This window comes from Neltuma alba, unplaced genomic scaffold (assembly GCF_004799145.2).
Source record: "Neltuma alba isolate B1F8T4 unplaced genomic scaffold, ASM479914v2 tig00012991_pilon, whole genome shotgun sequence".
Classification (NCBI taxonomy): Eukaryota; Viridiplantae; Streptophyta; class Magnoliopsida; order Fabales; family Fabaceae; genus Neltuma; species Neltuma alba.
Window position 1 is genome coordinate 334777 of NW_021637344.1, and position 15185 is coordinate 349961.

Sequence of the window (15185 nt, forward strand, 5' to 3'; positions counted from 1 at the left end):
GAATTCAATCACAAGAGAGGGCGGGGCGTTAGTGAATTATCTATGTGGAATACCTCAAAAAGGGTCAACCACAGCAGCCATTATGAGTGGCTGAAATTCATGATAAGCTTTGCTAACGTTGGATCCAATCAGTCTCATGGGGGAGTTCCATCATCAACCCAACCCAACCCAACTCAACTCTTGGAAGTATTCCACAATTAATTCATTAACTAACTCATCATAGTACTCAAACATTATTAAATAATAGGAAGAAGGGGTCGTGACTCCACGCCCAGACAAAAGTAACCTCTTACCTAAACTCATCCAAACTCAGCCTTTGCCATACCTTATTGGGTGCATTTTTTTAATTAATGGCCAGGTCATAAGCCATCTCTTCATCCATCCATGTGCCATCATGTGCATCTTTGAGCCCTTTCAGTATTACATTGCCCCACTGACATGAAATTTCGTGAGGCGGACAAAATATTCTCCATCGTCACGTTGGAGAGGAAATGCGTTGACCAAACAAACCACATCGGTGCCCTCCAGTTTATGCATTAGCCAACGGCCGAAGTTTCATCACTGATTTTGCTGAGCATCCTCCTCCATTTTTTGGGTATTCTAATTCAAATCTATCTATACTCATGGGCCGGGCTACGATCCTTGAAATCTGACATACGCGAGTGGTCCATAAACTCGCTCCATGAATTCATGCGCCCCTTTTCATATATCATAAACAAGCTCTTGCGGATCAACCCATTCATAGAACTCGTATTTATGGGCCCATTATTCTAGTTGGCCAAGAAAAAAAAAAGCCACTTCCTACTATAAACAATACAATATACAAGCTCAACTTGTACTGCTTTCATAACTACCACCAAACAGCCTTCTAAAGACCTGCAGAAACAAAATTGAACCATGCTAGGGTATTTAATATCTAAGGGCAAGCAGACTAACAAGTCATCCTCCAGACCCGAAGGCTTTAGACACATGCCACTACTCCCAGAGGAAGCAGATTCTCTTCATGTGAGGCGAAGGAAAAGGCTCGTTTCTCCGTATGATTTTCAAGTACTCTACAGATACCATGTCCGTTATAAGTACCCATCAACACAGGTGAACGGATACAGATTAACATGGATATAGATGTCAACCTTACATTCATAAGAAACATTTGACCATTAATGACCGTGAGAGCGCCCCTTGTCAACTTGATCATTCTTGAAGCTCTCCCTCAGATCTTTAAGTTGTTCGAAACTTGATTCCTGAAATGCATGTCAAACATTAGGGGAAAGAAAATAAAATTTATAAGTTGTAAAGCAAAGAGAAGTCAAGTTTCGTCAACAAAGCAGCATATCTATAACAATATTGATAGAAGTATATGCCAACTGCCAATACTGCATTCGTTAAAATTAGAATATGGCTCGGGCAGAACCCGGCGTCTGTTTGACATGCGACTCCTTAGTCCTAACCCTAACAAATTCAATATTTTCTTGTAGCTTAGTGAACTACAGAAGAGCGAATGCGCACTTCAGAATTCAGAATAAAAATTGGACATTGTAAATCAAACGAAGCTCAAATCAGGCAAAATTCATGTAACTTACAAGCTGGCTACTTTCGTGAGCCAGGTTCTTCTCCATATGAACAAACAGTGAGCTCCACTGATCAATTAGGTCCAATTCCAGTTTGAAAGACTCCGCAGAAGTCCGTTGGCCACGCACAGCATTGTCTTTTGCTCCAGAAATTTTCTGAACCAGCTTTGCTGCTTCTTTCTGACTTTTCTTCAGAGCTGGCCAAAACCATTTTTTTTAGGAAGAAAATGAAGGAAACTATATGATGGCTAAATAAAGCATGGTATAGCATGCGGCAGAGCAAGGGGCCTAGACACGGAAATTAAAAATTCGGTAAGCACTCACCGCTTAGTCTACCTTTGATGTCCTGGTAATGGAGGTCCGACCACATATAAGCAGCTATTTGTCAATATAAAACAAGCATTTTAGGTACTAAAATAAAATGTAATCCAATGTGTAAAAGATCAAAAACCATAAAGAAAAATTGAAACTACCAGTGGAGCACACAAAACAAGAGCAAGCTTTGAGAGGATCCCCGTCCTCAGTTGAATTTTCACCGCCATCGCCCTTAAGTCCTACACATCTTTCCAGCCCAGGAAATTTGGAATCCAGTGAACCAGAGACTGTTGCCCCGCATTTGGAGGATGCCAGTTTGTGAAGACTTCGGTCCCTTTCGTCATTTTCCGGGGCATGAGTTGCCAATCCTTGTGGAGCGCCGGCAGCGTGTCCGCCTTCGAAACAAACCTTCTTTGCAAAATGGAAATCCCCACCAATGTTATCGATCTTGCGATGCCCATGTCCAGATTTAGGAGCCGAATCACCCGAAATTAATGAAAACGCCCTCTTGTGGGGCCGATTCGTGCAATCAGCAAGAGCAGTACGGGTTTCTACAATCCCATCGCTGAAATTATCTCCACTCCCCATAATTTACTTCGAGGAGAGGGATTAACAGCAAAATTCACGACGCCAGTTTAAACAAGATCAAACAATTTCTTGAATCATCCTCATCCGATGTCTCCCGCTCAGAAGTGCTATGAGTACAATGCAGCTATACCTAAGGAACAAGGGAAACCCTATGTAAATTGTATGTAACGATACCCATTACCCAAAAAGACGGGGGAGTGGTTAAAAAAAACCCCAGCGAGGTTTAGACGAGAAATACGGACCTTGTTATGTGGAGAAGTGGTGGATGTGAGAGGGAAGTAGAAGAAGCATCAACGGGAGAGGGAAGTGCGCATTCAACCAAACTCCGATCAACAGCACAGACTCGAAATCACTTGATTTTGCTTAAGCGGGGAAAAATGAAGGGAAACACATCCGAAATGACCGCGATTTCAACTTTGAATTATACGCATTCATGAAACTAGCACGCGCCAATGTAAATTCTCTCTTCCCTGTTTGCTGTATTTTAGGCGCTAACAATTTGTTGGACCAATGCCCTACTAACCGACCCAATTCCACACCATTCGGCCCGTTAGGCAAAAGATCTTCATTTAGGCCCAAAAAACATAATTTTCTTATGGAAAGAAAATGTGACCCCAGTTTTAGGGTGTCCAGTGCGTCCAGGGAAAACAGTCCTGTCAAGCTAACCGAAACCTAATAATGAGTTCAAGTGAAAAAAACAAATAATTGAATTTTAAATTTAATTATATCAGCCCGAGAAGTCAAATAAAGCATATGTTCGTTTCAAATTTATGCAGCGCAATATACAACGGCATTTCAATTAAAAACTAATTTAACATCAATCTTGATTACGTCGCGTCATCATTCGGTTCAAATTTATCTTCAATTATTATGTTATCTTAATTTTATTTTATTATAGCATTTTCTCAGGCATGAAAATAAATCTAAACATCAACTATGATATGGTTACTTAGGCGATATGAAAATATTCGACAACTGACGCTATTTACCTGTCATAAGAATTATCTAAATATAATTTATTTGGAAATCAATAAGTACTTCCCAGCCAAAACAAAAGAAACCATCGATCAATTATCAAATAATATTGATATGTACATTTTACAGCGCTAATATAGCATACGTTGATCTGTTGATGAATTGTTGGAGATAAGATGGGCGCAGATTTGAATTGAGAAAAAGATTATTTTAGATCACATCATCTGATTAAAAACCCCAGTAAATTATTTCTGCGATTGAAATATATTAATTTCATTTCAACGTTTTTTTGCTAACAATTTCATCTTAACATGAATTATTGATTTTAACTTATTATAACTACTCCTAAATATGGAACCAAACCACAAAATAGTTACAACCATCTCCTGGAGTAAATTTATTGTTTTATAGATTAACAATAAAATTGAATTATAAAATATCTAGATATACTACCTCCTATTCTTAATACAAGGCCTCATTTGATTTTTATTTTGGTTCTAAATATAAGACTTCAATTCACTTTATCTCTAATATTTATAAATTTTTTTCCAAAATAGTCCTTCTAACAATAGTAGTTCTAGTCAATACACTTGATTAGCAAGGATATTTTAAGAAAGACAATACATATTTATTACAAACAACTAATTTAACTTTTTTTTTAATCTTTTTAAATTAGTCAACTAATTCTTATAATTAGAATAAGAAGTAGTATCAAGGAAAATTGCAAAAAAAGACCTTGGAATTGCAAAAACGCAGATAGAGACCTTGACAACTTCACTTTGGGTTTTGACTTCAGGACATATTATTCTTGTCAAAACCCAAAGTGAAGTTGTCAAGGGTCCCTATCTGTGTTTTACAATTCCAAGGTCTTTTTTTGTAATTTTCCCTAGTATCAATTTGTTTTAGTCAATTTTGTATGGTGCCGTAAAAATTGAAATAATAAAGAACGATGGACTGTATATTGAGCTTGGTCCAGATTTTGGATATTTCAGAAAAATCTTACCCGGTCAACATTTGCTTACAAAATTTTAAATTTCAGATCTATGAATAAATTAGAAAAACATAAAATAATAAACTTTAAGCAAATATATGTCTTAAAATTTCATGAAAAATATGTGCACGCACATTATTCTTCTCTGAAACAAAAAAGTAAATATAAGCTGATTATTAAAAAAAGTCCCAATCAGCTCTCATAAAAAGAAAAGAAAAAGAGCCAAACAAACAAATCCGCCCGGAGGTTGACGTCTTATCCGCTTATGGTTACGGCCATGACGTTGGAAGGCGCGCCAAGAAACATGATCCGCCAACTTTTGATCCCATATGTATCCGCCACGTCATCAGTGTGCCGTGAAAGAAACCATATGTCCGTATCATTCCCCTCAAACCCAGCGTTTTCCGGCTTACTCCAACCTTCTTCCTGTTGTTCAATTCTACCCCTCGTCCATTGGCTCTCCTCCTCCATCAATCCACGACACACCCAAAAATGCAGAGCGATGATGACTCCCAGGCGCTGTCCAGGCGTATGCGTACGTTATCTTTGCACCTCACCCCTATTCCTCGACCGCTCTCTGGTCCCCAATCCCACCTGCAGATGCTTACCTGCGCAAAGGCCAAGCTTGACGTCGACCCTGCTGTTCTGTCCCAGTACGTCAGGGGTAAGCATAGAGATATTCAGGAGAGAGTCTTGGAATACTTCAATTCTAGGCCCGAACTCCAAACCCCCTTGGAGATTTCTAAAGATGCCCATCGTGACCTCTGTATGAGGCAACTTCTTGGCTTGGTCAGGGAAGCGGGAATTAGGCCCTTTAGATACGTGATCGAAGATCCCTCTAAGTACTTTGCCATTCTCGAAGCTGTCGGTTGCGTCGACATGTCTCTTGGGATTAAGATGGGTGTGCAATATAGGTGATCGCGCTTTAACTTTTGATGATTTCCATCCCCTTTTCTTTCTTAACAACCTTACATTGCTTTTGAATAGTAGATGAATTTTCGGTTCTTTATTATAACGCCTCTAGAAATTCGAAGGGCCCCGCAATTTTTAATCCAAACATTCTCTAAATGCATGACTGATTTATCCATCGTCTTCTGATTCTGATGATTCGTCTTTCGTTTGCAGTCTTTGGGGAGGTTCTGTTATCAATTTGGGAACCAAAAAGCATAAGGATAAATACTTCGACGGCATTGATAATTTGGACTACCCTGGTTGTTTTGCTATGACTGAACTGCATCACGGTAAATTTTGATGCGTGCATTTATTTTACTTCTCATATATTGCTCAGATGCTTGTAACTGCTTGATTAAATTCCAAACGAAAAAAAAAAAAGAACTTTTAACCCTTCTTTCTTCAATAAAAAACATCGGATCAGTACCTCCCGCTGTTAAAAGTTTGGCAACGTATTTCCTCTGTCGGATATTCTGAATAATTATTACGTATTTCCAACTTATATCTTGAGGACTTGGCGAAAGATTTTCTTTTTGATTTGACTTTTGAGGAGATGTTTTTCAAATTCGCTTTATATTCACCTGACAAAATACTCGCGTAATATATAGCAGAAAAGATAGCTAGATGGTAATGTTCATGTCGTTGGGACTTTGTCCGTCTAGTTCTATATTGTTTTCCTTTCCCTTATCAGAGTCTTTTCTGTTGCTATTCAGGTCGTTAGGTTATATGATATTATCACCTAAACGTTTTATCATATGGCTTTATCACACAATGTTCTAAACTGCTATTTTTGTGCTTAAAAGGTTCGAATGTGCAGGGCCTCCAAACAGTTGCCACTTTTGATCCGATCACTGATGAGTTCGTCATCGATACACCTACTGATGGTGCCATCAAATGGTGGATCGGCAATGCTGCAGTTCATGGAAAATTTGCCACTGTCTTTGCTAGGCTTTTATTACCAACTTATGATTCGAAAGGTGTTTCTGATATGGGTGTCCATGCTTTTATCGTCCCTATAAGGGATATGGAGACTCACAAGACACTTCCAGGAATTGAGATACATGATTGTGGTCATAAAATTGGATTAAACGGTGTAGATAATGGAGCATTAAGATTTCGTTCAGTAAGAATACCTCGAGATAATCTTCTGAATAGGTTTGGAGATGTCTCTCGTGATGGGAAGTACAGTAGTAGCCTTCCTTCTGTAAACAAACGGTTTGCTGCAACATTAGGGGAGCTTGTAGGTGGTAGGGTGGGGCTTGCATATTCTTCTGTTAGTGTCCTGAAGGTTGCTGCCACAATTGCCATTCAATATTCTCTACTTCGTCAGCAATTTGGACCTCCAAACCAGCCTGAAGTTAGTATTCTTGATTACCAATCTCAACAACACAAGCTTATGCCAATGCTGGCTTCAACTTACGCATTTCATTTCGCCACTGCGTATTTAGTGGAAAAATATTCAGAAATGAAGAAGTCTCATGATGAGGCATTAGCTGGAGATGTCCATGCTCTTTCAGCAGGTCTTAAGGCTTATGTGACCGCATATACCGCAAAGTCACTGAGCACCTGCAGGGAAGCCTGTGGAGGCCATGGTTATGCTGCTGTAAATCGGTTTGGTAGCTTGAGGAATGATCATGACATTTTTCAGACATTTGAAGGGGACAACACAGTTCTTCTCCAACAGGTACTGGCTAGACCCATATAATTTGTTGTCAGAAACATTAGTGAAGCAGACCTTACGTTTGTTTTGCTTGAGAACCAACAAGATATAAGAAACATGAGTCTATGACTCAGTCATCAACATGTGATTTTGTAGGTTGCTTTCTATATTTCAATCCCCTTTGTGATTTTCTACATTTGAGGTTTACAAGTAGTGACAGTTTACATTTTCCTTCATGACAACATTCTTAAATCGGAAAGAGCAAGCTCAATAATGAAAACCAAATGTTCTGTCAAAGCTCTGTTAATGGTTCCTGTGGCATGAATACCCTTTTTTCCTATTGCAAATGCAGGTTGCAGCTGATCTACTGAAACAATACCAGCAGAAGTTTCAAGGTGGGACTTTTGCAGTCACGTGGAATTACTTGAAAGAATCCATGAACACATATCTCTCCCAACCAAATCCGGTGATTACTCGGTGGGAAGGGGAAGAGCATTTACGAAATCCTCAGTTCCAGTTGGATGCTTTTAGAGTGAGTGTCATCTTCATTCCCTGTTTACAATACACTACATGGTGAATGAAATGGATTATATTTATGTAAATCTTCACATTACAGTACCGCACATCAAGGTTGCTTCAAAGTGTCGCTGTACGACTTCGCAAGCATTCTAAAACTCTTGGGAACTTTGGTGCATGGAATAGATGCTTAAATCACCTTTTGACACTTGCAGAGTCACATATAGAGTCCGTCATCCTTGCTAAATTTATTGAATCTGTGCAGAGGTGCTTTCTAATTCCTACTATCTGCATTATGTTCTCCGTTGTTATTATTATAGTTTAAAGAAGATCTGTTTTGTGTTTAACATGGTTTGTTTCTGTATCAGCTGTTCTGACCCAAGTTCCAAGGCAGCTCTTAAGCTCGTCTGTGATCTTTATGCCCTGGATAGTATTTGGAACGACATAGGAACCTACCGTAATGTTGATTATGTGGCACCCAATAAGGCCAAGGTATGCTGACACCTTTGTTGATGATGTGTTTAGAGAGTCAAAAACCAAAATCTTCGGTGTCTAGGAACCAGTGAACTTCAGAGTATGTGCTAGCTCACTGTCATAAAAGTTTTAAGTTTTTTGAAATTAGATAAGATGTGATATAAAATTTTATGATTCAGACTTGCGGACTTGTAAACTTTCTCTACAGAATTTGTTGAACATGGGTTTCCTCTGGGGATAAAATCTTGCTTTTGGACAATTATTACCTTGTTGGGGAACCTAAAATCCAGCTGCGTCAGCGCAGCAGGGAGGTTTTTACCTAGGATAGCAATGGATATATTTGCACATTGCTTTTGTTGTCAAAGATGTGGATTGATGAAGTTGTTTCATTTGGTAGGCAATCCAGAAGCTCACGACTTATCTAAGTTTCCAAGTGAGGAATATTGCAAGGGAACTTGTGAATGCTTTTGATCTCCCAGATCATGTTATACGGGCCCCTATTGCCATGCAGTCGGCTTACTCGGAGTACACCCAATTCGTGGGATTCTAATAAACTCGTGGAGATACACCAGAAATTGGATAAATTTAGAAACTCGTTGTTAATGTCGAGTGCAGATGAGAGAATCATGAAAGGTTATCTCGGAAAAGTATGATTGTTGAAAGTGGACAAAACTGGCATGTACTATTTGCTTTGCAGCTGTGGCGGTGAAGCCAGCATTGGTTACTTGTATATAAAATGGTGCTTGGTTCTTTCAAAAAGGGGTGCTTCGGGTTGCAAGACTTGATTGTTCTTGATATTGGTTTTTGTTTCACAATTTTACTCAGTATTATTTATTTTCTTGAACCCCCTTTGCTGTTCCTTTATTCTGTTCAGTCATGCTTACTCTTGGCCACCTTCAAACATGCTTATCAAATATTCGATCAGGAAGAAAATACGAGATGTCCCCATTTCATGTGTCATCGTTTACAATTTTTTAGCAGATACGGTGGGTTGTTCTTACAATATTCAAAACATCTAACTTTCATTGAATCCCCTCCGCTGAGATGAAATATGCATGTCGCGCTTCCGGGCAGAATCCTCTGTTTCGAATAACCCTCTCTCTCCCTAAGGAACATGTTGGTTCATCTCCAAGAAAAATGCACGAACAACGAAATGTTGTCATGTTATGTCATTTGAAGAAAGATTCTTGCATTTGGAACATAAAATTTCAATTCTCCGAACCTTTACATGCTTAAAATATACCCTTTGTTCGTTTCAAAGATAATGTTTTATCTGTCCAACTCTGAACATTTAAGAAGTGTAAGTAAATAATAAAATAGCTCACATACAAATAAAAAAAATTAACAGAATTTTATTGCCTGAAATATATGAAGTGTAGCACGTTAAAAGGAATAAAACGCTTGTGTAAACGTAAAATGCCCAGGGTAATGATTAAATAGGTGTTTGGATATCTAAAAATACTTTTTAAAAGTATTTTTTTGTAAATTGAGATAAACTCCTCTATAAATTTATATTTGTTTGATTTTCATTTTAAAATCACTTCTAAAACCAAAAATATGATTTGATTTTCATTCAAACACCTTTTAAAGCCCATTCTCAATTCCAATAAATACATCTCATCACAGGAGTAAGAGAGAGTACGAGAGCTCATTGCTAGCTATCCTGTTTCACTATCACCTGGGAATCGGTTTCAGTTATTATGAGCACTGAAACTGATTCTTATTACCTGTTAATGGAAATGTTTTGGGTGGTGATTGAAAAATTCCTTAATTAATTAAGGATACGATCATAAGAATCCATAATCAAATCAAATGGTGTATTTCTGCTCAATCGCAGTTAGTATTTTGAATGATACATCATTTATTTTAAACTCCCCCCAACACTCAGAAATAGCAGCGCCGATCTATATAACAACAACAACAAAGCCTTATCCCACTAAGTGGGGTCGGCCATATAGATCGCACGACGCTATTGGGCCTTATCCAAAGCCAAATCTTTAGATAGATTGTTAACTGAAAGATTTCTCTCATGACTTCATTAAGCGTTGTCTTTGGCCTTCCTCTACTCATTTTTAGAGGACTACATACTGTTTGCTCAATTCTTCATACCGGCACATCCCAAGGTCTTTTTTGCACGTGACCAGACCATCTCAAACAGTTTTATACTATTTTCTCAATAGCAGCCACTCTAACTTTTCCTCTTATATGTTCATTACAGATCTTGTCTTTTACCACACATCTATCTTAACATTCTCATCTCAGCAACTGCCACTTTATGTTCATGTCGTCTTTTTAAAGCCCAACACTTGCAGCCATATAGCATTGCCGGTCTTATAGCAGTGCTATAAAACTTTCTTTTGACCTTAACTTTCCAATCATAGATAACTTTGTCGCTTTTTTCCATTTAAACCATTGAATTCTATGATCAATATCTCCATCAATTTTTCCTTTTTTTTCTTTGTACGATTGATCCCAAATAACGAGGGAGTGAGCTTCTCAGAATCTCCTTAAAATATTAGTAGCCAATGGCCCGTCATTAAGTGAAGAAGAGTGTGGCATTGTAGGCAATTGACGGGTGGCAATCACGTCTGGTCAATCCTTATCACTGGGCATATGGCACGTTTTAATTATCTCAGCAAACCTTTCTTCCGTAGACTGGGAAACAGGTGGAGATTTAGTATCTCAGACTTTCTTCTCCGACTTCCCTCTGTGATTCCAAGACGTACCATGCAGTAATGCTTATCATCTCTATATTTCTCTCGTATGATTTTGTCGACAACCTTCAAAATCAGAACCGTGCCCGTTCGTTGTCTGAAAAGTCACAGGTCTCCCGATATGGCGGAGGGCAGAGAGCATGGCATGCAGAGGGGAGAAGATGGTGATATCATTTGCAACGCAATTAATATTCGCGTCATCCCTGACGAAAACACCTCACACGCGCCTCTGTTTCCACCATTTCCTCCATCGCAATTTATCATCCCCTCTCCTTCCTTCCCTGTCCTCTTCCCACCACCGCCTCTTCGTCCTTCTCTATATATTTTAACTCTCAACCATCGCCTTCTATTTCATCACGTGATATCCTGTAACTCATGAGATCTCATCTACGTACAAGTAACTTCAATCTCTGCCACAGTCATGGTTGAGCTCCTGGAAGAGAATGACTCGTTCTCTAGTCGTGCAGAAACTGAAGAGGAAGTCGAAGCCGAAGAAGATATCGACTATGAGCAGCTCAAGAAGCGCATGTGGAAGGACCGGATGCTTCTACAGAAGCTCAAGGATAAACGTCTCAGAGATGAACCCGACCAGAACGCAAAACAAGAAGCATCCAGACGGAAGAAGCTGGCGAGAGCACAAGATTCGATCCTCAAATACATGGCGAAGATCATGGAAGTCTGCAACGGTCAAGGTTTTGTTTACGGGATTGTCCCCCAGAAGGGAAAGCCGGTCACCGGTTCCTCGGACAGCCTTAGGGAGTGGTGGAAAGAACAAGTGCGCTTTGACCAAAATGCCCCTCTTGCCATTGCTAAGCACTTGCCCCTGGTTGAAAAGGCTCAGGCGGACCCGGCCTCCTGCATGCACCTGCTTCACGAATTGCAGGATACTACGTTGGGCTCTCTGCTTTCTGCTCTCATGCAGCACTGTGCACCTCCTCAGAGGAAATTTCCTCTGGAGAGAGGCCTGGCTCCTCCGTGGTGGCCCAGCGGTAACGAAATTTGGTGGGGCGAGCAAGGAGTGATGGCCCAGGAACATGGTCCTCCGCCTTATAAGAAGCCCCACGATCTGAAAAAGGCCTGGAAAGTCTCTGTCTTGGCCGCAGTCATAAAGCACATGTCTCCTGATTTGAACAGACTGAGGAAGCTGGTGACACAATCCAAGTCTTTACAAGATAAGATGACGGCCAGAGATACTGCGACCTGGTCCAAAGTCGTCAGTCAAGAGGAAGCACTGCTAGCTCTGACAAAGAAGTGCCTCAGAATATCACTGTCCGAAGAACACGAAGAAGAAGAAGAAGAAGGAGAAAAGGAAGGGAGTGAAGGCTTAATTGTTCATGCTTTGAACAGTGGTAATTTTTGGCAGAAGAGTCGATATGCATTTGATCGAGAAGCTTCTCAAAATGCAGAGAGTTCCCATGCGAGTGAATTAAGTGCGGGATTCCCAGGCGGTGCTGCCTGGGCTTTCCGGCAGGTTGCCTTGTGTGATTATCTGTCGAGTGATGCACAAATGGCAAGCGTTGCAGATTGGATGAACAAGGAGCTAGAAAAAGCTAATGAGATGAATTATTTGAATGCAGAGGGAGATTATGGAGGCTATTGGCTAGATGGGATTGACAGCATGGAACTGCGTTCTGCACTTGAGATGGTACGAGATGATCGCGACCTCTGGAATCAATTTCCAGACCAACACAATTCTGATGCCCAACAACATACATCCATCTGGGATTTGGCCTATCAAGAAACTGATGATTAAATAGTACGTGTCTTTGTCTTTCCGGGAAATACAAACATTGCCGTCTTCTACCTGTTAATTCAAAACTTCATGAGTGGAGGTGCATCCTATACGTGTGTTTTTATAAATAAGATATGAATGTTTTGTTTTCTTCAGCGACAAGTAACCGAAGGGATATTTTGGCCAGTAAATGCATTTCTCTGAAGTCAATGGAAAATAGTCTCAGATTACTATAAACAATCAATATTAAAATTAAATGCTCGCCTACTGATGTATGTAGAATCATATAACGTTCTGAAGTTTGATCAGGAACAGTGACACACGAGGTCAAAAAATTTCTTCAAGTTTACCGGTGTTGTATCTCAAGACTCAGAGCGTCGCGATCAAGCTAAGCAATTACTATGGAAAGCAATTATATCTATCTCTATGACAAGCCACCTACAAAATCAAGTAAAATTTTGGCGATCTTATCCTTAATCTAAACACAAGACTGTGGAAGAAGCTAAAGAATTCATTTGTTACGTAACGCGATTCATAACGTGCATCGCCCGGAGATCAGAAAAAGCGCAGGTCGATCCAAATTAAATCTCTGTTGCAATCTAGGAAGTACCAAAGCAGCTGCTTGTTGGCAAACTGTGAAGGACGTACGTGGGAAGTATATACTTATTCTGTGTTTGGCATGTTTCAAATATAAACATCAGCTTTCTTTTTCTTTTTCTTTTGGGGGGGGGGGGATCACATCCTTACGATTTAAGACAGACAAATAACGTTTTTAGGGTTGGGGGGCGGTTGATTTGGATGAGAAAAGAAATAGTGAGGAATTTAGGAAGTGCCAGTAATGATTGAATGTGATTCTACAGGAAGAAGACGTGCGTGATGGATGAATGAGAGGGTGGCAGTGTTGGAAGGGACTACTCGGAAGACAATGGACCTGTTTGGAGCAGTTTATAAGTAGTTTTTTAATAGTAATTTACGGAATACAAGATAAGTACGTAAGAAGAGTTTTGTCTCAACTTACGTCAAACAGACTCATAAGAAATTTTTACCGTTCAGCCGAAGGAGGCCAATATGGCAGAGGGTGATGTTTCTGCATCCTTGTGAAGCCCATGGTGGAGGCCGATTCTGCCCCAAAACACAAAAGCTCTCATGTTGGGTTTAACCTCATTGGCGTGAACCTCGTCGTGGACGCCCAGAAAAAAATGTCAGGCCCACATACAGTTTTACGTGTCAACGTATTGACAATTCCAACAACCTATATCGACTTAAGCAAGGCTAATAATTCTTTATTATATAATGAATCAAGATTTGAATACATATAAAAAAGATGTTCACATTTAATATTTGACATTGTCTGTATATCTATGTGCAGCAATTAAAAAAAAAAAACAAATAAACGCGTTGTTGCTGTAGTATGGATTCTTCATATTTTATGTACTATAATTAGCTTGGCGCTCCTTGCAGTGCACAAAATTATATTGGGCAAAAAAGTGATATTAGTCATTAGATAATGTCACAGGGTTTATATTTTTATTTCAATTTTCCCGCTTGAATATATTTTATATCAGTATCAAGGTAGCAGATGTGGCCAAAAAACACAAACGTACTTTCACTTTAAGTACTTCAATAGGCATGTTTTATACGCCACACGTAGATTTAAATAAAGAAACTATAAATTTACAGGGCTCACGATTAATGAGAGATGTGACCTGCTAAGAGTTTCCGAGCATAAAACTGATGAGTGATGGCATGGGAAGAGGATACTCTCAGCGTCCAAATCACAGCCGTTAAAATAAATCTAGCGCGGATTATATTATGCCACATCATGGTGCTATTAAAAATTAGAAATAAATCTTAAATATAGTGTAGAATTTTTTACTAAATTTCAACTAGGATATTTTTAGCATGAAATATCCAATTTTTTTCACCAGACTTATTTTAGTTAAAAAATTTATGAAATGTTTAGACTCCAGACTTATTCAGATAATCATAAAGAATAAAAAAACTGAACCATCATATATTTATATATAATTTTTTGGATTTATTCATCTTAAACTGGAAGATTTATCTAAATTCAATATGATATAGATCGAGTTAGACAGAACTATAAAGAGTGGCAAAACTATATCAAGTATTTTATTTTTTAAAATTTTTAATTAAAATACTTGATGGCAAAACTCTACCTTTTTTTATTATTCTATTTGACTCAATTTATATTAATTTGAACTCTTATTAAACTCTACAATTAAAACAAATAGATCCAAGAAATTAGATGGTGCACTCAAATTTCTTTTTTCAAAAAAATAGTTCTTTTTTTTTAAAAAAAGCAATTTTATAGCATTAATTAGATTTTTTAAATTTTTAATAGCTTGATGATGTGGCATATTGTGAGCTTATAGATTAATCTGATGGTAGATATTGGGACGTTGAGGGACGCGTCGCTGAGACAATCCGGACCGATGGCATGTGAACAACCCTTGTTTAACCGCACGATCATTGTTAAAGTTTTGTGAAGGCCAAACACCGGGGAATTGGATTCTCTCCACTACTCTTCCCATCCTCTTCCCTCCACTACCCTCTTTTTCTCTTCACAACCATTGGATCAAAACTCCAATGGTCCAAATTTAACATGTTATAACATTTTATAAAAATAAATATTATGATAAAAAATAGATAAATAAATTTAAACTGTTAAAATCTAATC

At 38.8% G+C, this 15185-nt stretch overlaps 3 protein-coding genes across 3 annotated transcripts; 2 read left to right on the forward strand and 1 right to left on the reverse strand.

Moving 5' to 3' along the window:
• Positions 1-798: 798 nt before the first annotated feature.
• Positions 799-2895, reverse strand: LOC114733292 (uncharacterized). The gene is made up of 5 exons (XM_028920736.1): positions 2714-2895; positions 2042-2601; positions 1893-1946; positions 1581-1765; positions 799-1241 (listed from the first exon to the last, which is right to left on the reverse strand). Exons 2-5 carry the CDS (start codon positions 2469-2471, stop codon positions 1158-1160), a joined length of 753 nt encoding a protein of 250 aa, XP_028776569.1. The 5' UTR covers positions 2472-2601; positions 2714-2895; the 3' UTR covers positions 799-1157.
• A 2013-nt stretch (positions 2896-4908) lies between these two features.
• On the forward strand, positions 4909-8065 carry LOC114733272 (acyl-coenzyme A oxidase 2, peroxisomal-like). The gene is made up of 6 exons (XM_028920704.1): positions 4909-5351; positions 5563-5678; positions 6192-7072; positions 7401-7580; positions 7665-7831; positions 7933-8065. The coding sequence occupies exons 1-6, from the start codon at positions 4930-4932 to the stop codon at positions 8063-8065; spliced, it is 1899 nt and encodes a 632-aa protein (XP_028776537.1). The 5' UTR covers positions 4909-4929.
• Positions 8066-11173: 3108 nt separating this feature from the next.
• On the forward strand, positions 11174-12505 carry LOC114733275 (putative ETHYLENE INSENSITIVE 3-like 4 protein). The gene has a single exon (XM_028920708.1). The coding sequence runs from the start codon at positions 11174-11176 to the stop codon at positions 12503-12505; it is 1332 nt and encodes a 443-aa protein (XP_028776541.1).
• The last annotated feature ends 2680 nt before the right edge of the window (positions 12506-15185 follow it).